Here is a 24,426-nt window from a genome sequence, read left to right on the forward strand (position 1 = left end):
GTCGATGTTTTTAATATTTGATTTCTTTTTTATAGTTAAATTGGAGCCAAAAAATATTTTTTAAGAATTGCATGTGTAATTTTTTTAATTTTCTACATGTGAAATTTTTTCTTTTAGATAATTTTTCAATAAAAAAAAATTCTAAAAATAAAAGAAAAAATTTGTCATGTAGAAAATTTTGAAAATTACACTTGCAATTTTTTAATAATATTTTTTTGTTCTAATTTAATTATTTAAAAAAAAAAATCAAAAAATTAAAAATGTCGGATAACTTTATTATTATAATTTTTATTTATTTTCACATGTGGAATTTTTTAATGATTTAATTGCTATAAATTTATAAAAAAATTTTGAATGTCTGCCAACTTCAGTGTTATAAAATTTTTAGATGTCGGCTAACTTAATTTTCATATTTTTTTTTTTGTTCAGAAAATCGCTATAATTATCAAGAAGAAATAAAATAAAAAAATATTAACAATAATTGTTGTTATTATTATTATTATTATTATTATTATTATAAATAAATAATAATAATAATAATAATAATAAGTTGAGAAGACAAAGTGAACAAAAAGAGGGAAGAAAATATTATAAATAAACATGTCAAGTCACCGAGGAAGCGGAGGCAGTCACCAAGGTGGACCACCTGGACTGAAGCAGATAGACTTGGACCAGATCTGGGGCGACCTGAGGGAAGGAATCGAGCAAGTGTACAACCGCCAGTGCATGTCTAAGCCACGGTACATCGAGCTGTACACTCATGTCTACAACTACTGCACCAGTGTCCACCAGCAGGCCAGCAGAACGTCAACGAAGGTCAAAAAAGGACACGCTTCAGGTGGTGCTCAGCTCGTTGGGTTGGAGCTTTACAAACGCTTGAGGGACTTTTTGAGGAATTATTTGATCAGTTTGCTTAAACACGGCATTGATTTAATGGACGAGGATGTATTGCAGTTTTACACGCGCCAGTGGGAAGAGTATCAATTTAGCAGCAAGGTCCTTAATGGAGTTTGTGCGTATTTAAATCGCCACTGGGTTCGCAGGGAGTGCGAAGAAGGCAGAAAAGGAATTTATGAGATTTATCAGCTTGCTCTTGTTACTTGGAGGGATAATTTGTTTAAACATCTTAATAGACAGGTAATTTTTTAATTATTATTTAAGATATTTAATTAAAAATTTTACATGTAAGGTTTTAATAAATTTTTTTATTTGCAATAATTCTTAAAAATTATGTCTAATTAATTAATTTTAGTAAATAATTTTGTAGATTTATTTAATAGTAAATTTAGTGAAATATTGACAGTAAAATTTTAAAGATATAAGCTAATAAAAAAAAAATAATTGTTGTTTTATTTAATAAAAATTCCAGGTTACAAATGCAGTATTGAAATTAATTGAACGAGAACGTAACGGAGAAACAATAAACACACGTTTAGTAAGCGGCGTAATAAACTGTTACGTAGAGCTGGGTCTAAACGAAGAGGATCCATCGGCCAAGGGCCAAAACCTAACAATATACAAAGATTCATTTGAAAATGTGTTTTTGGAGGATACCGAGCGTTTCTACACCCGAGAGAGTGTCGAGTTCTTGCGTCAAAACCCCGTAACCGAGTACATGAAGAAAGCCGAGCAGAGACTGTCGGAAGAGCAGAAGCGCGTGCAAGTATATCTCCATCAAACGACGAACGAGCGGCTGGCTAAGACATGCGAGCGCGTGTTGATAGAAAAACACCTGGATATATTCCACGCAGAGTTCCAGAATTTGCTGGACTCTGATAAAAATTCTGACTTGGGCAGGATGTATTTATTGGTCGCGAGGATACCCAACGGACTTGGAGAGCTCCGTAATTTATTGGAGTGTCACATTGCCAATCAAGGTCTGGCAGCTATTGACAAGTGCGGTGACACTGCAGCTAATGATCCAAAAATTTATGTTAATACAATTTTAGAAGTACACAAAAAATACAATGCACTTGTTTTAGTCGCATTTAACAATGACAGCGGATTCGTTGCTGCTCTGGATAAAGCTTGCGGCAGATTTATAAATAGTAATTCCGTGACAAGAGCCGCTAACAGCAGCAGCAAGTCTCCGGAGTTGTTGGCTAAGTACTGCGATTTGCTATTGAAGAAAAGCAGCAAAAATCCCGAAGAAGCTGAGCTTGAGGACACGTTGAACCAGGTCATGGTCGTGTTCAAGTACATCGAAGACAAGGATGTCTTCCAGAAATTCTACAGCAAGATGCTGGCCAAGAGGCTCGTGCAGCACATGTCTGCCAGCGATGATGCTGAAGCTTCTATGATTTCCAAGTTGAAGCAAGCTTGTGGGTTCGAGTACACGTCTAAATTACAAAGGATGTTCCAGGACATCGGGGTCTCCAAGGATCTCAATGAGTCTTTCAAGAGACATCTAACTAATTCTGCTGAACCTCTGGATATTGATTTTAGCATTCAGGTTCTGTCGTCTGGGTCTTGGCCTTTTCAGCAATCTTTTACTTTTTCGCTGCCGACTGAGGTAATTTTTATTTACTGATCTGGTAAAAAATTATTATTATTATTATTATTATTATTATTATTATTTTTTTTTTTTTTTTTTAATTTATTAATGTTTAAATTTAAGAAGAAATGTTTATAAAAATGGATAATAATTAATATTTTAATTTTGTGTGGATATAAATGACCCATTGTTAATTTTTATTCTATTTTTACAGCTGGAGCGCTCGGTCCATAGATTCACAACATTCTACAGCTCCCAACACAGCGGTCGAAAATTAAACTGGCTTTACAACATGTCCAAAGGAGAGCTGCACACTAATTGTTTCAAGAACAGATATACTTTGCAGGCATCAACCTTCCAAATGGCCGTATTATTGCAATACAATGCAGCAACCTCATGGACAATTCAGCAGCTTCACGACGCTACTCAAATTAAAATTGATTTCTTGTTTCAAGTCATTCAAATATTGCTAAAAGCTAAACTACTGACTGCTCCTGTAGAAGATGAGGCTGAACTTACTCCAATGTCATCTGTTGAATTATTCACCGGTTACAAAAAGTAAGGTTATTCATTTATTCATTGATTTATTTATTTATTTGACGTCGTTTAATTTTAATTTTAAAATTGAAAATAATTTTTCAATCTTAATTATCTTTTTTTTTTTTTTTTTTTTTTTTTTTTTTTTTTCAAAAAATTACGAGTTAATATTAATATACCAATGAAGACGGAGCTTAAAATTGAACAGGAAACAACACATAAACACATTGAAGAAGATAGGAAGTTACTAATCCAAGCAGCTATTGTACGGATTATGAAGATGCGGAAAGTATTGAAACATCAACAGCTTGTTGCTGAAGTATTAAATCAATTGAGTTCAAGATTCAAACCGAGAGTCCATGTTATTAAAGTAAGTTTTTTTTAGTTAAAAAAAAATTAAAAAAATTTTTTTTTATTGATAAAATTATTACAAAAAAGTTTATTTAAGATTTTACAAATGATCTTGTATCTTGTAATAAATTTTTTTTTACAGAAATGTATAGATATTTTGATTGAAAAAGAGTATCTGGAACGGACCGAAGGACAAAAGGATACCTACAGTTATTTGGCATGATTTATTACTACTATTATTGTTTATTTAAATCAACAACGATTAAAAACAATAACTAAAATAATACTACTGAGGATAATTTTTATTTAACTTGATTTGAGTAAACAGTTATTTTACTAAGATAATTTCATCATCATTCTTGTCATTATCATCATCATCATCATCATCGTTATCATCATTACCACCATCACTACCATTATTTTTATTTTTATTATTATTATTAAAAAAAAGTTCACAAAACAAAATAAAAAAAAATTATTATTACACTAAATTTTTATTTTTTCAATTACAAAATTTACTATTTTTTCTACTATAATTTTTTTTCAATTATTTTGATGTGGTCGCTAAAAAAAAAAAAAAAACTGTACTATAAATTTCGTTATTAGTCTAATCAAAAAATTAATCAATAATAATAATGATAAACAATTGTTAAAATAATAATTCTCTTTTATTTAATGGCTTGTTAAGAAATGTTCATTTTTTTTTTTTTTTTTTACAAGAATTAAGTGTAATTATTTTTAATAGACTAATATTACAAATTATTTGATAAAATTAAATAATTAATATCCGCTAATCTTATCTTCTTTATATAAAATATCAATTAGAAAGTTATTTATGTGCAATGAAATATTTAATTAGACCACAAAATTTTTTCTTTGCGTAAAATAATTTTTATAAAAAATTATGTACCCAAATAAAAACAGACCTTTTATAAAAGTCGTACATTAAAATTTTAATTCCTGATAAATTATTTCAAAGTATATTTGATAATCAACTAAAGTAATGCTAAACTGAATAAAGTTAATAAATATTGTTTATTTATAAATTACGTGTTTATTTATTTAAAAAAAAAAAAAAAAAAAAAAAAAAAACATTACATGTAAGCCTTAATTATCTTTAAAAAGTCATCACGCGTGAGCTCTACTTGTCTTGTTGTCTCCAAGTAAGCCTTTTGTTTTTTTAAATTATCGACTAGCAAACTTTGCTTCCTGAAAGCTTGTATTAATTCTTGTCGCAGTCTTTCATTATTTTTTATTATCACTTTAATGTGATCTTCTAGCTTGCGTATTTTATTTACGTTATTTCTTTCTTCATTTTTACTCGACTTTAGGCTAGTCTTTAATTTATCATTGTCTTCCAACGAACGGTTCAGTCTTAAATCTAAAATATTTATCTGCTGCGTCATACTTTTGATTTCTTTGTTAAGTTTTTGAATTTCCTAAAAATTAATTTTAATTAAATTTTATTGACATTTTTAAAGATATATTGTTTTATATATTTATATATATTAAAAATTAAAAAAACAACTTACTTTTTTCAATGAATTATTCTCATTTAAATGCGCATGTATGTCATTTTGTTGAGTACTAATATTATTTTCCAACTTGCCAATATTATCTTTTAAATTATTTATTTGCGTCACTAACTTTTCTTTACACTCACTTGTCTTCTTATTATTATTCTCTAAATCTCGTATTAAATCACACTTTTTTTTCAAATCATCTTTAAGAATATCTATTTCACCTGTCAGCAATTTAATCTTAGCTTTTAAAAATTTAATAATAATAACATCTTGATTTTTTTTATTTTCATTTTTTAACGAAAAAATATCTTCTTCATAGTCTTCATAGTCAAAATAATTTCTTCTGAAAATTAACCATTATAAAATTAAAAAAACAAAAATTAATAAATAAAATGACATTAAAATTAGCAAGATGATTTTTAAAATTAATTTTTTATAAAATGACATTTTAATTTCTAAATATTTGTTACAAAAATAATAATTACCTGTCATTTTTAACTTCTTGATTCTCAGCTGACTTGAATTCTGAATTAAAAAAATTAAAAGCTGACTGAGTGCGAAATTTAACAATTTCCGTTTCAAAATTATTATTTATCACTGTATCTATTTCTTCCAAAAGTTTGTGAGTTTTTGTTTCAAGCTCTTTATTTATCCGGTGAAATTCTTTTTCTTTTATTAATAAATCATCAGCCATATTGTTTGCGCGTGTATATTCATTCAGTTCCCGTGAGAATAACAAACAAGATGGTTGCCATGGCAACTGACACTGAAGTTAACACACAGGAAATTTTTTTTTTCGCTGTCGGCTAATTTTAGTTTCATGAAAATTAATAAAAATTATAAGTAAAAATTTTTAGAAGCATTTTTTTATTGTAATTAATTTTTTTTTTTTTTTTTTTTTTTATTTTTTACACTTCACAATAATTTATAAAAAATTTTTGGGCAATTATTAATTATTTTTTTAATTAATAAATATAAAAACATGTGTCTTATTAATAAATATAAATAACTATCTTCAGACAATTGATGTGTCATAACCTAAAATGAAAATTGGTAAAAAAAAAAATTAATTAAACCATCAAAATCGCAATGAAGAAATAATAATGGCGGCGAACCGGGGAGTGTCACAAGGTAAAAATAAAATTAATTAAATAAACCTTAATAAAAAAATTTAATTTATTTAGCATTTACTGAATATCAAGCCGCCCGCTTGCGATTCGTCCAAACAATATCTGACTTGTCTTCTCGGAGTCACAATATTGAAAGTCTGGAAAAAGCGGGTATTTTGGACTTGTTGGAGCCGCTGCTTTTTGACGTTTTGCCTTCAATCCAACAAACAGCGATTGCAACGCTCGGAAAATTGACTAATCACGAAGAAAAGCTAGCTTACGCCGTCGTAAAGCGAGACATAATTCCTAAATTGCTGGAAAATTTTGAGAAACAAAATGTGAATATTTAAAAATTAAATTAGATTAATGATTAATAAGATTTTTTTGCAGAAATTTTATAAAAAATCAACCCTGTATTTATTTCGCACGATATCTAAACACTCTGAAGATCTGGCGAATTTTGTGATTGATACGGGAGGAGTTAGCGCCATCTTTGATTGTTTAAGTGACCTTGATTTTGGGGTTAAGGAAAATGCGGTCTGGGCTGTTGGATATATCGCAAGGCATAGCGAAGATTTAGCGCTTAAAATTGTCGCTGCAGGTACTATAGTTTGTGCACACTTCGTAAAATTAATTTTTTAATAATAAATTAGTCTAATTAGAATCTTGCCACTCCAAAGATTAAAAAAATGTTTACTTCTTTTTAATATTAATTTTTAATTAAAAGTAATTAGCCAAAAAAATCTTGAAGTGAGAGATTTATTAAAAATGGCGACTTGCCAATTTTTTTTAGTTGAATTTCTTGACCACAGGTGTCGTCCCATTGCTAGTTCTCTGCTTACAAGAATCGGATAATAATTTAAAACACCTTAGCGCTTCAGCGTTGTACGACATCAGCAAACACACTCCAGAACTTGCGCAAGTGGTCGTTGACAATGATGGAATAATAATTCTAGCGAAATTACTGATGAGTGAAGAAATAAAATTAAAACGGCAAGTATTATTAACTTTTGGTAGCATCGCAAAACACTCGACAAATTTGGCAGAGTCTGTTGTTGAAGCGGACATTTTCCCCGAGTGTTTGTTGCTGATGGGCCATCCCGATGATGCTATCAGGAAGAACGCGGCTATTCTCACCCGAGAAATTTCCAAGCACACTCTCGAGGTTAGTTATTTAATTTTAAAAAATATTTTTTATTTTTTAGATTATTTAATTTGTAATTTTGATTTTAGCTCGCTCAATTAGTCGCAAACGCCGGCGGAATAGCCGCGCTGATGGAGTTTATATCTACGACGTTCAAATCATCAACAAAATTGCCCGGGATAATGGCGCTAGGGTACATTGCCGGTCGCTCGGATCAAATTGCAATTGCGATAATTGGATCTCAAGGTGTGGTTTTATTATCAAAGCTGCTGATGCAGGAAATTGATGACAGTACTCAGGCTATTATTGTTTGGGCGCTAGGCCAATTGGGTAAACACAGCCCGGAACACGCGCAAGCTGTCGCTGTTACTAATATTTTTCCAAGATTTATCCAGGTAATGTCTTAAAAATTTTTAAACAAATTTTAATTATTAATTTTTAAACATTGCATTAATTTTTGAATAAAGAATTATAAATTTATTTCAGCTCTACATGGATCCAAAAAGCTCGCAAGATTTAAAAACAAAAATAATATCGAGTTTTAAAAATGTTTTGCCGAAATGTTCCGCAGTCGATGCTTTAGAGCCGCTGCTCGGAGACTCACCGCCGGAAATATTGAGCGACATCTTACAACATTTAAGCGAGGTAAAAAAATTAAAATTACATTTTTTTTTTTTTTTTTTTTTTTTTTTTATTCAATACATATAACAATAATTGACAAAATTAAATAGTTTGTAAGTAACTTGTTTTTACATTTTATTTTAAATAATATATATATATATATATATATATATATATATTTTTTTTTTTCTAATCTATATGAATAATTTATATGAAATTTCAGTCAATTTCAAATTGATTATCGATAATTTTGGTTTTTAAACAGAAATAAAATTTAATAACAGGAAGATTATATAGAATTTTTAAAATTAAGTGTAAAAGCTTTTACAATAATCTTCTCAGTCTTTTAATTTAAATAAAAAAAAGTAAATTAACAAAATTGCACTATTTTTAGATTTTTAGATTAGGCGTTTATATACATTGTAAATTTGAAAAATCGGAATTTAGCTTTGAAAAAAAAAATTATAATACTCCATTTGTTTCTTCTATTGGCAGTATATTTCTTTTAGTAATTAATGAAGAAATTAATAAAATAAATTTTAATTCAGAGTTATTGACAGATAAGGCATGATCTTTGATATTATTTACGCATTTAATATTCTAAGTACTAGTCATAAATTTATTTTCGCATAGTAAGCTCGGTTAGTCATATATATTTAATATCATACATTAAATCAACATCAATTATAAAATTTAACAAACATAACTAAAATGTACAATTTTTAGTTTATATTTAAATCACATAAATTGGCGACTTTTTTTTAAATATTAATAAATATATACAGTTTTTTAGGTTTAGCGATAAAAAAATTTATAAATTTCGTTGGTTTTTTTTTTTTTTTTTTTTTTTTTAATTTCGGTCCTGCTTTTAAGTATCGGTTTAAGTTAATATAAGTACGGCTGATAGCAAGCTATTTTTTCATATTTTACCTGTAAAAAAAAAAAATATAAATAATCTCGGCAGTGCCAAGTACAATTTTTAAGAATTAAATTAAACAATAAGGCCTTATCCCTAACACTGCCATTATAAAATTATTAGTACAATTACAATTAATTATAATTAATCGGTTAAGGGCCAAGAAAAATAATTATAAAGAAAATTTTAAAAGCGAATCCTGGCCCGTTAGCTGAAATTTATATACATTAACAATAATATTTAAAATATTTTAGCAACCTTGCAGTAAATAAAAAATTAAAATTTTGTTTTATTAAATAATAAATTTTTTTAAGTTAAACTGTACTTTCTTAAATATTGACGTTTTTAAAGATATAAGCTCATCCTGATGTTACACTTATCAAGAGCTTTTATTTGAGTACCCACATGCATTTTTTATATATTTATAAATATATTAAATATATGAAAAATTGATGTGGGTATTTAAATGAAAGGTCTTGACGAGTGTAATGTCAAAATGAGCCTATATCTTAAAAAATGTCAATATTTCAAAAGATACAAGATAATTTCTCAATGAAGTATCTAGAAATAAAAAATTTTTGAATGCAGCCTAAATACTTATCATAATAAATTTACTACCGGTGAGAATGAAATGAAACCTTGAAAAGGCACAAATTCAAGTCAAGACCTTTGTAATTATACTAAATTTCACTCAAAAAAAAAAAAAAAAAATCCGATTTTATCATATGACTATCCAGGAAACAAAATTTTTCTTATTCTCTTAATAATATAGATAATTACTCATCATTGTCATCATTGGCTTTAATACTAGCGTAATTATTAACATTTCTATTCACCCTAAGCATCTTGAGAAAGCTTCCAAGGACAAGAATGGTCTTGCGGTGTCGCCGAAATATTCCGGAGTACAAAGCTTCACGTACGTCCCTCCGGTCGCTCACATCCGAGTCGATACTTGACACAGAAACGATCGGCGGTTTGGCGGCTACTGAATTGTGTCCATAACTGTGCTCATTGCCACTCAAAATGACCCTCGGCTGGTTGTTGATCATTTTGTTTCAATTAAAAATAACACTGAGTTATTTTTTAGCGTCACCTTTTTAAAAAAAAATACTGTTTTTTTTAAACTTATCTCCGAGAGATAAAACTTCCTTGAATTAATACGCTTTATAAATTACAAGATAAACTTGTCACTTTGTTTAAATTTAATTTTTGTGACCCACTATCACTAATTCAATCAACGATAACTTGATCTTCCTTTTAATTTGCTTATTTTAAATGCTATTAATATTTCTTTAAGGTGATCGGATTTTACCATCCAATCTCTTGTCATTATCTCTTGTATTGAGTTGATTTTTATTATTCTGGCTAATTAGTCTCAGTAATTTGTGTTACCATTGTCGTGATAATTGGCCGTGTTACTCTGCGTGAATCCAATGATTGACTGTCGATCTTGGAATTATGTCCGGCCTTTTTACACTTTACACACTCGAGACTTTGTTGTGTACATGTGTGGCTCACTTTAGTATTCATCCACTCAGCGGAATCAATTTTTACTCATTCTTCCTCGTTTATTTATAATTTTCTGGAAATAAAACAAATATTTTAATTGCGTTTTTTTTTTTTATTAAATACAATTTTATTATGATTATTTTAGTCAAATTTTTAAAATTAAAATTCTTCAAAATTTTATTTTATAAAAAAGAATGTCATAATTTTTTTTTTTTTTAAGCCTAATAAAAAAGCTGCAATTTAAATAATTTATTATAAATTTTTATTTTATAATTGCGGCTTATTTATTGGTTTTAAAAAAAATTGAGACATTTTTTTTAAGAATTAAATTTTGAATTTTTATTTAAAAAAATTTTTTATGACTATTTTCTTAAAAATTTAAAATTTATCAAAAATTATTTCTTCTTTGTTTTACTTTTTTTTTTTTTTTTTTTTTTTTTTTTTTTTCTGTAAATAATTAAAGTCGCAAAAGACTAGATTGTTATCAGGGCTTTAAATAAATTATAAAAATATATTTGTACTACAAGAAGAAATAATAATAACAACAACAGTAATATTGATGTAGAAATAATGAAAGATGATTGTTTTTTATTGACATGACTAATTCAGATAATAAATATCTCTAGTAAACATATCGTGTAAAACAATCAATTTTTTATTGCCAAAGGTCTATTTGTAAATACTTGAAAACATTTTTATTAATTTTAATTCATCCAATGATAATGATCTTTCATTTTTTTCCGTTGTTGCTCTAGAGTTTTATTTTTATTCTAAATAACGGAATATTTAAGCGTTTTATTTTTTTTTTTAATCAGAGAAAACTTTTAATTGGAAATTTGCCAATTTAATAGTATAAATATATATTTTTAAAAATATAAATTCAACGAACTTTGATTTTATTTTTAGCTTAGAATAATCTTACTATAAATAACTATTTTGTAAAAAATAATTTTAATAATAAATACACACTTGTAATGTTAGGCGGTAGGCAAACTTGTGAATGTAGGTGAATAGGTCATCACCAGGTTTCAGAAGCCTTATAAATTATTTTCTACATACAGTATTATTTAATTTTTCTTTTAATTACTTTTATCAGTGAGGATTTTTTTTTTTTTTTTTAGATTCTTCCGAGTGATCCTAAATCAAGACGGTCATTTGTCACCACCGGGGGATTGAAGAAAATCCAACAATTGCAAACAGAGCCTGAATCTAAATTAAATGAGTTTATTAGCACAATAAACAGTTGCTATCCTGAAGAAATTATCAGGTATGTTTAATTAAATATTTATATTATTTATTTTGATAAAATTACATTAAATATTTTTTTTATATTAAAAAATTTGAAAAAAACCTTTTTTTTAAGAATTTATTACTTTTATTAATGTTAATATTGATTTTTTATTATAATTAATATAAAAAATTATTTAAAAAAAATTTAATTTAACAATTAAAAATTTTTTTAATTTGACAAATGTCTCTTAATTTAATATAAAAAAAAAAAAAAAAAAAAACTAGTAAATTTACCTGATAAAAATTTTTTATGTCACATGAATAAATTTCCGGACAAAATAAAATTTAACTGGACCAAAATTTTTATTTTTCACTATAGTCATTTTATAAAACGTATAAATTTATAAAATATAAGATCTAGTTATAGGATTGACACCCACGAAGACACTAGTTGCTTGTAATAAGAACATAACCTAATTTCATTAAATATAATAACTGTCACAGATGTAAACATGAATATAAATACAATAATAAGTAGTTTTAAAATAGTAAATACTAATGTCCGTAATCACAATTGTCACATTGTTATTTTAAAAAATCTCTATAAAAACACGGAAGTCTTTGACAGAACAACAAAAACAGTTTTTTGTTAAAACTTTTGTAAATAAAACAACTAGAACTGGAAATTATTCTGTCAAGAATACTGTTTATCAATATATATACCATTTATTACGAATAATTGATTATTGTACTCGTACTATCTGTCGTAATTGTTATTGTTGTACATAGATAAAAGTTAGTAGCGGCAGTGCCACCATTTTGATTATTAAAATTTCATACAAACATACTGCTTCTATTCGATCAATACGTTATTTACGTATATATATAACACACTACTTTTGTGTCCGACAAACAATTAAACACTTTTGTTTGTTTATTATTGATTAAAATTATTTTTTTTTGTTTTTAAAAATCAAAATTTGACATTTTTTTTTTTTTTTTTTTTTTTTTTTTTTAGATATTTTTCACCTGGATACCCGGATATTTTACTGGAAAAAATTGAACAGTATACACCGAAGCCGTTGACTGGAAGCCTAAAAAATTATTTGTAATTTTTATTTAAAAAAAAATGTAGATTTAAGGTAAGAATTTTTTTTTCTCTAATTTTAAAATTAAAATTTTTATAATTAGCACAAATTGAAATCATTTATTTCTAAAAATTTTACAAATTTTCATTTTTTATTTCTTCTTTATTAATTTTTATTTTTTAACAAATTTTTTTGTGACTATTTTCTTCATTTGTAGTAAAATTGTTAAAAATACGCTTTTTATAATTAAAAAAATTGTAAAATGTCTGTTAATTTATGACGATAAATTACAATCTATCATCTTCAGCCGGTAAGATAGAAAGAAGAATATATAAAACAAGTTTGCTAACCTAAGATAAAAAAAAAAGAACTTACCGACAATCGATAAAAACAATGCAAAGAATGCACTTTCACAACAGGAAGCAAACAAAGTGACAGTAATTCTTGTTCCCCGAGAATCCTTGACGATTCACCATGAGTAAAGCTATAAAAACACGATAACTGCATAAATGAGCATAACTCTGATACCGGAACCGGAAGCTTGTATTTTAGAGCACCGATCAAAAGGCGGTCAAAGATTGTATCCACGATGCACTTTCACCGCAATTGCTCAGCGAAGAATAATCATCTTCATAATCTTCCCGATAATTATTCCCAGTGATAGAATCTAAAGTGTAAAATATTTTCCAAGGCCTTAACTCTTGAAACTTTTGAAACATTTTGGTGAATTTGTTGTCAAGTGCCCTTCTATCGACACGCAACTTAATTATAAACAAAGAAGAAACATTGGAGTGGTACTTGTTGGTAATATAATATATCCATTAGCATCTGCATCAGTTATTGCCGTCACTCTCTTTTCTAGATCGCGATTACCAGAATGTGAAAGTCGACTCGGTCATCTGGTCATCCTTATTATGTATATACTCGTATTTATTTCTTGTTTATAACATTCTCCAGTGTAAAACCTGAAGTCTGAATAGACCAAATTACCTTTACTCAACTACTCAACTCACAACTCAGGTTTATATGCACTTACTTCTTACATCCTAGGTTATTATTATTACTATTACTAAATTTGCCTAAACGGCTTAGCTTTTCCACGGCACATTTTCGTACCATTGAGGCATTGTTCGGTTATGTCACTCCTCTTTTATGCATTACCACTTACATTTTTAGCCTTTGTCTTCTTTTTAAATTATAAACTATAAATTGTTTTCTTCACACCCCCGCAAGAATTTTAAAATTAAAATAGCTTGCGTAATTAATTTCAATTTGAAAAATAAAATATTATATATTATAACCTGGGAAGAGGAATGGGGAAAAATAAATAAAATTAATAGATAATCGATGAGTGGTGAACGGTATTTGTGCAATAGTATTAAATATATAAAATATTAAATCCCCTCTAATTATCAGCGCGTAAGCACAAGAAGAATAGATTCGGTTTTAGTTGATGGTTAAGATTTTTAAAGGCCTAACCTCCTACTCTGTAACACTAGTAATGGATAATGTAATATAATATAATGTAATGCAACGTAAGTTTTAAGTAAAAGAAAGGCAGAGTTACGAAAATACAAAATGACGTTACATTCACTGTAACTCGCACTCTTTAAATTTTTTTCATTATTACTTTTAAACTTACACATTGCTCTAGTTCTACAGCAGCAACATCATCCCGGGATTATTATTTCAACAACACCATTACTCTGCTAACTGTTATTAAGCTATTAAATTATTTTAATTTAATAGCATTATTCTTTAGAATTTTCATTTAAATAACTTGTTAATTTTTATTCAAACTTCATCAAGCCTAACCTTATTTATTATTACAGAAATTCTTTAACTGATATCTTCATCAAGACTCGATGGATTTATTTAATTTTTTATTTGATAGATTTGTACCACGGCAAAGATAAATTCTACTTAATGTTTCTTCTTAAAACCTTGGGGGTTTTTTTTTTTCCTTTTTTAATCAACAAATTAAAGTAAAAACTGGATGGATTAAAACCGCAGCCATCTTGGTTTTGTAAATTGATGATGATGATGATAATAGCGGGAAATTTAAATATAAAAGTAAATGGAGCTTAAGTAACTGTAATAGTAAAAACAAAAAGGATTATTGAATCTCGATAATTTATTTCTTTATCTGAGTGATGCAGAGTGCACACGAGTTGTGAGCAACAAACAGGAGGCAGAAGGCAGCGTGTTGTGTGTCGTAAGGGGTCTCCGCGTAATAAGCTTTCTCCGAGAGGTGAAAATTCTCAACTTTCTTCGAGACTTAGCCATCACACAAGTACATCCACGAGACAACAGTCTTTGTACCTGATTCTTATTTTCCATACATTTGATTTTAATTTAAATAATTCATTTTTATTATAATTTATAATTATTTTCCTTCACCTTGGTTTGATAAATTGTCATCAAGATCTTCAATTTTCCTTTCAAATTTCCTAAATCTCCTGAAACCAATATCTTTTAACAAGTCATGATTAATCATTTGGTAATTTGTTTCTTTGAGTAAATATTTGAATTTGAATTTGAATTTAAATTACCGAGTTAATCGATTACGGAAAATATACCTTTACAGCAAAAGTGAATGTCGTGCGTGGATATCATCTCTAATAATTCTGATGTCATTTATAGAGAAAGTATTCATCCATTAAAATTATTTTATTTCTTATTAAACTAACTCTATATTTTTATTGTTTTTTTTCTTTTTATTGCTGAATGTATTTTCGTAATAAAATTACGTTTTACTCATTAAATAACAGGTCAATTAACCTTTTTATTAATAAAAGTTTTACATATTTTCAGAATTCCGTCTAAACTCTATATCAAAAATTATAACAATACAAAAAAATTCTTCTTCATAAATTTTTTATAAAATTTTATTATTATTATTTTTTTTTTTTTTTTAATTTTCTTCTTATATTAATAAATAAAATGACTAATTTTATAAAAATATATTTACATTAATTGTAATAATTTTAAAATTTAATCAAAAATACAGTTCTGAAGAAATAAAAATAAACTAAAGCGTGCCCTTGGGGCCTAAAGCAAAATTTATAATAAATTACGAAGTTTATTAATCATTAAATATTTATAAAAAGTTTCTAAACTCAAAACGAGACCTTTGGGCATTTGTCATAAAAGGTATTTAATAAATAAATAAAATAAATAAACTGAATAAAATAAAATAAAATTAAGTACAAGTAAAAGTGACGGGGAAACGTTTCGGCCGGACGTCCACCGTTTTCTGGACGCTCCGGGGCAGAAAGGCCAAGAGAAGATTCCTCCTCTTCGTCTTTACAATACCTTCTCTATAAAAACTACCAACTCACTCGCCACAAATAATAATAATAATAATAATAATAATAATAATAATAATAATAAACGATTATTACAATAACACGTGTAATTACAAGATTCGATTTTGTGCGAAAGTAACTTGCTTAAAAATTAAACATTTGGGTCACTTTGGATTTCATTTAGTTTCTATTGACTTACTGATTGTTAGCTTCTTTTTTCAGCGTTTCTAATTCGACGGGTTCATCACCGCTAAACCAAAATATATATCTATATATTTTTACAAGACTTTGTTTTCGCCAAATAAGTAGAACCGACCTTGACGCTCACAAAAGAAAGCATGTGCTCTATTCTTTGTTTTTTGGGTTTTAATTGACAATTATTTTTTTATATCATTGCGATATTTATTCAGCGAAATAATTATATTTTTTTAAATATTAATTAAAGTAGTTTTTGTTGCGAAATTAATAATTAATAATTCTTTTTTTTTTTTTTTTTTTTCATAATTTAATTATTTACTTGATTCCCCCATTATTCTGGAGTTTAAATTAAGACATTTTTTTTTTTTTTTAATTAATCTTTAATTTATATTTTTGTTTAGTTTTAAGAATTGTAAGGAGTTAAATTTAAACTTTCTTTTATTTATTTTCTAATTATTGAATTAAGAAGAAATTTCTTTTAAAAAGTTTATTGAAAAATAAATTATTATTGCAATTATTTAAAAATTTTTCTATTTCTTCTTTAAAAATTAAAAATTATTTTTAAAATTGTACAAAAATAAATTTAAAGTTAAAAATTGACCAAGAAGAAATAAAAAAAAAAAAAAAAACAATATTTCTTCTCAAAAATAAAAAAAAAAAAAAAATCGCAAAAGTAATCTTTAAAACATAACTTACGTAATTGGAGTAAAAGACAGTCTAAAACATTAACCTTGGCTATGCACTACTTATTAACTTACATAATTTATTGATGAGTAGCTCGTGATTAATTAATTAATAAGCAATAACTAATACCCAGTAATTTAGCATTTAAAGCATGACAATAATTACCTCTAAATAGAAACCTGAAACAAAATCGTACTTAACAACAATTATTAACAGTAATAGCAATAGTCGAATATATATTTTAAAATAATTATCAGTCATGCAACGTTTGAACTTGCTAACTGTTGTATCACCCGATTAGTGGTAAAATAACCAATCAACGCGTTAATTACCAATAATGTCGTAAATAAAAAAGACATAACATATATTGAATTTAATTGTGAGAATATATTCTTACAAGATCCAATGAATAATTAATGGGTGTCCATACACCAGAGATGGTACACCGTCCAGTAAAAAATGTATGTGGTGATTGTTGGCATGATGGGACGATGATGGGACGCTGAAGAATCCTATATCGTGTGTCGTATGTAGTAAAGGTATCACCAGTACAGGCCAATTGGACCCTCTACTCTTTGCTCCCCGAAAGACCCAATGGGACGGTCGCTCGTCCGTATAAAAGCCCCAACAGACGAACCAGGAGCATCAGTTCGACAAATCTCATCCAACATACCACATCACCTCTCTAATTATTTATCCCAGAAAGGTCTTTGTGGATTGTGGCAGTTACTTTAAGTCGATTGTCGTCGACTAGAGTCTTAACTTTTCAAGTTATTCATTTTTTTTTTTTTTTTATTTTCATCATGAGAGTATTTATGGTAAGTATTATTTATTTCTTTTTTATACATTTTTAATTAAATATTTTTTCTTTTAATTAACTATTTCTTCTTTGTTATTAATTGTTTCTTCTTTCCAATAAAAAATATCTTCTTTCTAATTCTTCTTTAAATATCTTCATTTAATGATTTAATTAATTAATTAATAATTTCTTCTTTGTAATTACAGATCGTAGCTCTTGCTACGGCAGTAGTAGCACGACCGGAAGCTGGTTACAACTACCAATCCCCTAGCAACACTTACGGTGCTCCAGGTGGTGGATCCTTGGGAGGATCAGGTGGATCAGGTGGATCAGGTGGACACGGTGGATTTTCCGGAGGCTCCCTCGGAGGATTTGGTGGTGGATCTGGTGGTTTCAGTGGTGGCTCATCCGGTGGTTTCAGTGGTGGATCCCTAGGAGGATTCGGAGGCGGATCGGGAGGATCCTTCGGAGGATTCAGCGGAGGCTCTTCGGGTGGATTTAGCGGTGGCTCTTCGGGTGGATTCAGCGGTGGCTCATCCGGTGGATTTAGCGGTGGCTCTTCGGGTGGATTCAGCGGTGGCTCATCCGGTGGATTTAGCGGTGGCTCATCTGGTGGATTCAGCGGTGGATCCTCCGGTGGCGCTCTCATCCAGAAACACATCTACGTTCACGTTCCCCCACCAGAGGCACCCGAAGAACCCCGATTCAGACCCCAGCTCCAGACCGCTGCTCCCCAGAAACACTACAAAATCATCTTCATCAAGGCCCCAACTCCACCTGTACCAACTGCTCCAGTAATCCCAGCTCTTCAACAAGATGAACAGAAGACTTTGATCTATGTCTTGGTTAAGAAACCCGAAGACGCACCTGAAATCAACTTGCCCACTGCTGCTCCAACTCAACCCAGCAAACCTGAAGTTTACTTCATCAAGTACAAGACCCAGGTGAGTTTTTGATTTTTTTTTTTTTTTTTTTTTTTTTTTTAATTCGGGAGAGAAGCAAAATTAGATTTTTTTTTTTTTTTTTAATTAATAATAATTTCAATTTTAATTAAAATTTTTATAAAAATTAACAATAATTGAATTTTAAGAAGAAATCTTTATCAAAATGATTAAAAAATTCAAATTTTACACAAAATTTTGATACAAATTAATTATTTTAATACTTAAAGAAGAAATTTAATTAAAAATTGAAATTTAACAAGAAATATCTCCTAAAATTATTAAAAATTGATAAAGCTTCCTAAATTTTCTAAAAAGAATTGATATTAATTAAAAACCAAAATTAAACTAAACCTTTAAAATTCCAGAAGGAAAGTGGCTCATCCGGTTCAATCAGCAGCGGAGTAGGTGGTGGCTCAATCGGCGGTGGAATCGGCGGCGGCCACGGAGGCTCAATCGGCGGCGGTGACCATGGAAGCTCCGGCCCGAGCGCCCCGTCCGCCCCAGGATCAAACTACGGCGCCCCCGGACAATCCGGTCCCTACTAGTCAATCGAAGCAGAATCATCAGGACCCACGACGGCTTGGGCAGTTGGCTACGATACAATTGTTCAAGCTCATCCTCCTCTAGCTCGACTCAGCTCACCAATTATTTAAATCAATAATCGTTCCAGTTAGTAATTATGTCTAATATTAATTAACGCACGTGCGAGCGCTGATTATTAATTATAATTCTGCGCTTGTTCCACGTTCGACGCGGTAACGCAAAGCCGATCTTTCCTCGATGCCCGCTGGATCGGCCTTGCGCTACCTAGGTACTCTTCTTTAATTATTCTTTCTTCCCCTTTTTGTACCATTTCTTCTTTTCTTCTTTCTTCTTTCTTATTTTTTATTGTTGACTTTAATATTATATATTATTATTAATTTTAACTTCGTACAATTGTAATTGTAAAATATAATAATATCTCAGAAGAAATATTTTTTTACACGGACAAATCGATGTAAGACGACCTATTTTTTATAAATGACGAACACGACTTTGGCTCGCAATGTCGAGGGATAATGTATCTCTTTATTTTTATACGTAATTATTTTGCAAGAAATACGGTGGCGAAATAAAGCTTTTTTATGTATTTTTTTTACATAAAAGACAAAAAAAAAAAAAAAAAATATGACTAAATAATTTATTTATTTATTTAATCCTTTTCTTATATTAATTAAATTTCCTCGAGAAGCTACTTTCACCTGACAGAATTTCGAAGAGTGAAGAAGAATGCCCAGAGTAGAGAGGCGCTCGAACAAGGAACTATAAGCAGGTGCCACGACCTTTGATCCATCTGCTTTCACCCGACGCCGGCGTGTGATCAAAACTCTCCAACGGTCACCCACTTCCAGATCTTCAAGCTGTCTTATAAGAACATCCTTTCACTATTTTATTCAATACCCTGAATTTTATCGCCATTATTGGACTTGAAGAAATTAAATCACGGCCAGACAATCTCTTGAAGTCCACTCTAAAAGGATCCAGAGGATTGCATCAATGTGCTGGATGAATAATCACTCTTTTTAGACTTAGTAGTTACTTGTCTTGGGTTATTAAATTGTATTTTCACTCTTTCCGCGTTGGTATAAGGGTAAAGAAGAAATAAATTTAAAAATTTTTTTTTAAATAAATTTTATTAAAAAGTATTATAAACAATTTTTTATTTAATAAATAATTTAAGAAATTTAATTGATGTATTATTTAAAAAATAAACAAAAAATTTTTTTTTAAATAATTAGTTGTTTTAATTATTTTAAACCTAAACCGGGAATCGAACCCTTGACCTCTCGCGTATCTATAATAATACACTTGACAATGCCTACAGTATAAATTACTGCCATAAAAATTTGATATAAATAATTGGAAATTTAATAATAGATCTTTTTTTTTATTTAATAAATTTAATCAGTGTATTAAATATAAAAATTTTAAATAAAATTTACAACAAATTAAAAATGACACTAAATAATTTTAAATGAATTTTACCCAAACTGGGAATCGAACCCTTGACCTCTCGCGTAAGTTATATCATACTCTAACAAATCCCCTCAATATAAATTAGTATAATTGAAAGGTGAAATAAATAATTGAAAATTGTACAATTTCCTATAAAATAACATAAATAAACATTACAAAATGTTAAAAATAAAGTTTAGATGTTTACGTTATTACTTGGGCAATAAATTAAAATAGAATAGTAAATGAGTGTTTAGTATAAATTATTTATAAAAAAAAGGCAACTCGTATTCTATATAAAGCGTAAACAGTGAAGAAAAGGTCTTCTGTAAAATAAAAAGGCAAAACAACAAAATGCCATCTTACATCTTCTTCGTGTAATTTTTTTATTTTTCTTTGGAGAAAAAAAAAAAAAAAAAAAAAAAAAAAAGGCTACTTTCACTGTAAAGCGGTCAATTGCGGAAGATTAAAAGACGAGAAGGGTTTTTTTCAAGGTCCTATTTTTGAGTAACCGATCAATTTAAAACACCTCTCTTATAACTTTAATATTCCTTGTTTTGTAACTTATAAATTCCGGAGACCGGAGAAAGTGCTCCATTGAAAGGATCCACAATTAAATGCGGTCTATGCTGTACCACTGGATTAAATAGCTTATACATTAACCATCAACCATTTTATTGCTGGAGTTAATTTATTTAATAAGGAATAATAAAAAATTTTTAAGATTTAAATAATAAATAGTAAATATGGAGTGCAAATAGAAAAAATATCACGTCACGTGTGCCCGGAAGTCGAGGAGCGCAAGTGAAAGTTCACGTCGATTTGCCAACGACCACTTGCAAGGAAGACTCCCTGAAGAATACCAATTAGCGGAACCGTACCAGGTTTATCTCAGTTTTCCTTTTCTCGCCTTGCCAAAAATCGTTCGGATTTATAAAGAGATCCACCGACAATTCTTTAGCTTTGTCTGATAATTAATAAATTTATTTCAACAATTAAAAATGAGACGTTAATTAACTTAGGCTCATTTTTATCGTGAGCAGAAATCAAACGCTATTGTGTGTTGCAGTACCTCACTGGAAAAGTAATAAATTAAGTTGTCCAGCATTCAACTGGCAACTCGCTCGCTCAAAGAATCAATCCATCCTGTCTGCGTGGAAAATCTTTTTGTTGTTTCAATAAAAGTATCCTGCCAACGCCCGGTCATTATTTCTTAATGAAATAAACACGATTTTTATTTATAAAATAATTAATTTTTTTTTTTTTAATTAAAAATTTGGGTTTGTTTTCAAAATTCTTGCTTTAAGGTAAAATCTTTAATATTTTAGTCAAAATAATTAATTAAAACTTTTGAAAACTAAAGATAAATTTTATAACTTGATTTTTTGACTAAATTCAAATTTTTGAAAAAAAAAAAAAAAAATGAGAAATAAATATACAAAAATTGAAAAGTAATTTTTTTTTATTTCTTCAGCATCTTTTGCGTAATCTAAATTAATTTCTTCATAGACAAAAATATGTATAAAAACGGTATGATGAAAATTTCGAGATTGCTGCCTATCGTCTTCCATTTGCTCTCGCTCGAGATTACTCAACTGGATTACGCACACGCGTACTTAAATAAAAGTTTAATAGTTTAACGAACCAGGCATATTTACAGCTTATAGCTCTATGCTTCATATATTCCTTTCCCTGCATATTGATGATACAACTTTTTATAGACATGGACAACATTACTGTCCATTATTTTACTGGTAATTTACTGCCCTTTAAATTATTACATTATGATTTTACTTTTAGGTGGTCATAAAAAGGGAATTTTTTTTTTTTTCGATATAAAAACTTTCAATTTTATTAAATGTTGCTAAAGTTTTTAAGTTCGCATTTTGAATACTAATTTAAAAGTGAAAAAAAAAAAAAAAAAAAAAAATTCTCAATTAAAAATAATAATAATTTGTTTTAAAAAAATTATTATTAATTTTTTTTTTTTACAAGGAATGTATCGAAAAAATTTAAAAGTTCAATACTCTCATAAAAATTATAAAAGTCTTCTTGTAATAACCGAGATTCTGGCTAAAAAAATGTATCTCATTATTATTATTAGCATTAACATGTCTATAAATAATAAAAAAAAAAAAAAAAAAAAAAATGACTAAAAAGTTTGGATTAAATTTAATCCTGTGGTTTCCTTTCGAAATTATACGGTAAGTAAATATAATTGCCAAAAGATTTCACTGAAATTAAATAAAAAAAAAAAAAAAAAAAAAAAAAAAAAAAAAAAAAAAAATATTGTTCTTCCTTCTGGATTCTTAAAGCTTCATCATCCAAACAAATAATAACTTTTGTTATATCTGCAGTAATTGTCAAAAGTGTGTTATTACTTGACAAAGTGTTTTAATAACAGCAGCAATTCAGCTTTGTTTGATAGTTGATTGCGGTGAAGATGGATTGCACTTAGCCGGGCAAATGCTCATGAGTATATGATTGTGTGTACGTGATTAATGTACCTGATGGGGCCCCAGAAAAATCTCACGGGGGAAATGAAGGGAATAGAAGGTGCTGCTGGACGTTTAGTAGTGTGAAACAGTAACAGCACTACCATGAGATTGGTCTATATACTTTATATCGTCTACTTACACATTTACACATGTGACCATGCAGACATTCTACACACGGACTAGCTCGTGGACAAGGTACCTCAACTAGGTGGTATAAAAGTTCTGACGAGGAACGGCATCCAGGCACAATACTCGCGATCGCTTGCCAGTTAAAAGTACCCAGTGAACTAGTTTTACCCAGTGTCCGATTTTTCTTCCTTTTTAAGAAATTTTATTATTTCTTCTCAGATCATGCGTGAGCTTATTGTAAGTGCTGGTGGTTATTTTATTTATTATTTCATGTCTGTGCAATTTTTAGTGTCGAATTATTTTTTATTTACATTTTTAATTTAATATTTTACTCACCGAGAGTATTTCCTTTTGTTAAGTGCCTGTGCTTTCTACAGGAAGTAATTATCAACGACTCGCTGAAGAAGCTAGTCTAATTACTTATTTTTCACTCCAGACAATAGAGACTTTTGCTCTAAAATAAAAAACGAAAGCATATTTCAATATTTATATTTTATTATTTTTTAATTTAATTTAATTTATCTGAAATGAATATAAAATAATAATAATAATAATAATTTTTTAAAACAATTTATTATTATTATTATTAAAAATTTGAAAGATGACACTGGATATCATCCCAGATTATAATGAGTATAATCCAGATATCACTCACTATAATCTAGGATGATATCCAGTGTCATCTTGTTCTTTCTGTGTATAGTAATAATAATAATAATAATAATAATAATAATAATAATAATAATAATAATAACAACTCACTATTAATAAATAATTAATTTCTTGTTTAAAAATCTTGCAGCTTTTGATGATCGTTGGATGCACGTGGGCGAAACCAGCCCCGGAACCACCAGTAGACTCGTACTTCCCACCATCCTCTGGACTAATAAGCGGAGGCGGCTACCCCTCGGGCCCAGCAAATGTCCAAGACACTTACGGTCCACCCCAAAGACAACCAGTGATCCACAAGCACGTCTACGTCCACGTTCCCCCGCCAGAAGCCCCAGAGTACAAGCCACCAAAGTACTTGCCGCCACAACAAGCCCCACAAAAGCACTACAAGATCGTCTTCATCAAGGCCCCGACTCCCCCAACCCCCACCGCCCCTGTCCTTCCACCCCTGCCGCCACAAGACGAGCAGAAGACCCTGATCTACGTCCTGGTGAAGAAACCCGAGGAAGCTCCTGATGTTGTTCTTCCCACCCAGGCTCCAACTCAGCCCAGCAAGCCTGAGGTTTACTTCATCCGCTACAAGACTCAGGTTTGTTAATAAATTTGTTAAAATTTTTTGTTGTGGGTTTGAATTAATTTTTTTTTTTTTTTATTTTGTAAATTCCAGAAAGAACAGT

At 28.9% G+C, this 24,426-nt stretch overlaps 5 protein-coding genes and 1 long non-coding RNA gene across 12 annotated transcripts in view; 3 read left to right on the forward strand and 3 right to left on the reverse strand.

The window, feature by feature from the left end:
* Window positions 1–3,668, forward strand: part of Cul1 (cullin 1) — a 3,985-nt gene extending 317 nt beyond the window's left edge. For both annotated transcript variants that reach the window (XM_074251334.1, XM_074251335.1), the window contains exons 2-6: window positions 430–1,137; window positions 1,370–2,512; window positions 2,709–3,052; window positions 3,182–3,401; window positions 3,525–3,668. In XM_074251334.1, the coding sequence (XP_074107435.1) occupies window positions 601–1,137; window positions 1,370–2,512; window positions 2,709–3,052; window positions 3,182–3,401; window positions 3,525–3,605 (2,325 nt within the window). In that variant the 5' untranslated portion in view covers window positions 430–600 and the 3' untranslated portion in view covers window positions 3,606–3,668. The remainder of the gene's footprint in view (window positions 1–429; window positions 1,138–1,369; window positions 2,513–2,708; window positions 3,053–3,181; window positions 3,402–3,524) is intronic.
* Window positions 3,669–3,811: 143 nt separating this feature from the next.
* On the reverse strand, window positions 3,812–5,841 carry LOC141532820 (uncharacterized). 2 transcript variants are annotated; one of them, XM_074251352.1, is made up of 3 exons: window positions 5,391–5,841; window positions 4,915–5,245; window positions 3,812–4,821 (listed from the first exon to the last, which is right to left on the reverse strand). In XM_074251352.1, the coding sequence occupies exons 1-3, from the start codon at window positions 5,597–5,599 to the stop codon at window positions 4,477–4,479; spliced, it is 885 nt and encodes a 294-aa protein (XP_074107453.1). In that variant the 5' UTR covers window positions 5,600–5,841; the 3' UTR covers window positions 3,812–4,476. The 2 variants fall into 2 exon arrangements, with proteins under 2 accessions (XP_074107453.1, XP_074107452.1); XM_074251351.1 differs by having other exon boundaries at window positions 4,915–5,248; window positions 5,391–5,838.
* A 152-nt stretch (window positions 5,842–5,993) lies between these two features.
* LOC141532815 (sperm-associated antigen 6) lies at window positions 5,994–24,018 on the forward strand. 4 transcript variants are annotated; one of them, XM_074251336.1, is made up of 9 exons: window positions 5,994–6,036; window positions 6,090–6,352; window positions 6,405–6,615; window positions 6,827–7,179; window positions 7,248–7,553; window positions 7,645–7,803; window positions 11,326–11,471; window positions 12,453–12,576; window positions 23,880–24,018. In XM_074251336.1, the coding sequence occupies exons 1-8, from the start codon at window positions 6,009–6,011 to the stop codon at window positions 12,544–12,546; spliced, it is 1,560 nt and encodes a 519-aa protein (XP_074107437.1). In that variant the 5' UTR covers window positions 5,994–6,008; the 3' UTR covers window positions 12,547–12,576; window positions 23,880–24,018. The 4 variants fall into 4 exon arrangements, with proteins under 4 accessions (XP_074107437.1, XP_074107439.1, XP_074107438.1 ...); XM_074251338.1 differs by lacking the exon at window positions 23,880–24,018 and adding an exon at window positions 17,113–17,246; XM_074251337.1 differs by lacking the exon at window positions 23,880–24,018 and adding an exon at window positions 12,830–16,351.
* Window positions 8,421–11,387, reverse strand: LOC141532822 (uncharacterized). 2 transcript variants are annotated; one of them, XM_074251354.1, is made up of 3 exons: window positions 11,174–11,387; window positions 9,532–10,277; window positions 8,421–8,709 (listed from the first exon to the last, which is right to left on the reverse strand). In XM_074251354.1, the coding sequence occupies exons 2-3, from the start codon at window positions 9,742–9,744 to the stop codon at window positions 8,665–8,667; spliced, it is 258 nt and encodes an 85-aa protein (XP_074107455.1). In that variant the 5' UTR covers window positions 9,745–10,277; window positions 11,174–11,387; the 3' UTR covers window positions 8,421–8,664. The 2 variants fall into 2 exon arrangements, with proteins under 2 accessions (XP_074107455.1, XP_074107454.1); XM_074251353.1 differs by having other exon boundaries at window positions 9,476–10,277.
* LOC141532819 (uncharacterized) lies at window positions 17,389–19,207 on the forward strand. Its single transcript, XM_074251350.1, has 3 exons — window positions 17,389–17,530; window positions 17,718–18,455; window positions 18,821–19,207. Exons 1-3 carry the CDS (start codon window positions 17,516–17,518, stop codon window positions 18,998–19,000), a joined length of 933 nt encoding a protein of 310 aa, XP_074107451.1. The 5' UTR covers window positions 17,389–17,515; the 3' UTR covers window positions 19,001–19,207.
* LOC141532823 (uncharacterized) lies at window positions 22,595–23,970 on the reverse strand. Its single transcript, XR_012480135.1, has 3 exons — window positions 23,840–23,970; window positions 23,414–23,531; window positions 22,595–23,351 (listed from the first exon to the last, which is right to left on the reverse strand). It is a non-coding gene; the product is annotated as an uncharacterized LOC141532823 (long non-coding RNA).
* Window positions 24,019–24,426: the final 408 nt, after the last annotated feature.

This window comes from Cotesia typhae, unplaced genomic scaffold (assembly GCF_013202065.1).
Source record: "Cotesia typhae breed Kobodo isofemale line unplaced genomic scaffold, CoteBio_Ctyphae contig_69, whole genome shotgun sequence".
NCBI classification, from domain to species: domain Eukaryota; kingdom Metazoa; phylum Arthropoda; class Insecta; order Hymenoptera; family Braconidae; genus Cotesia; species Cotesia typhae.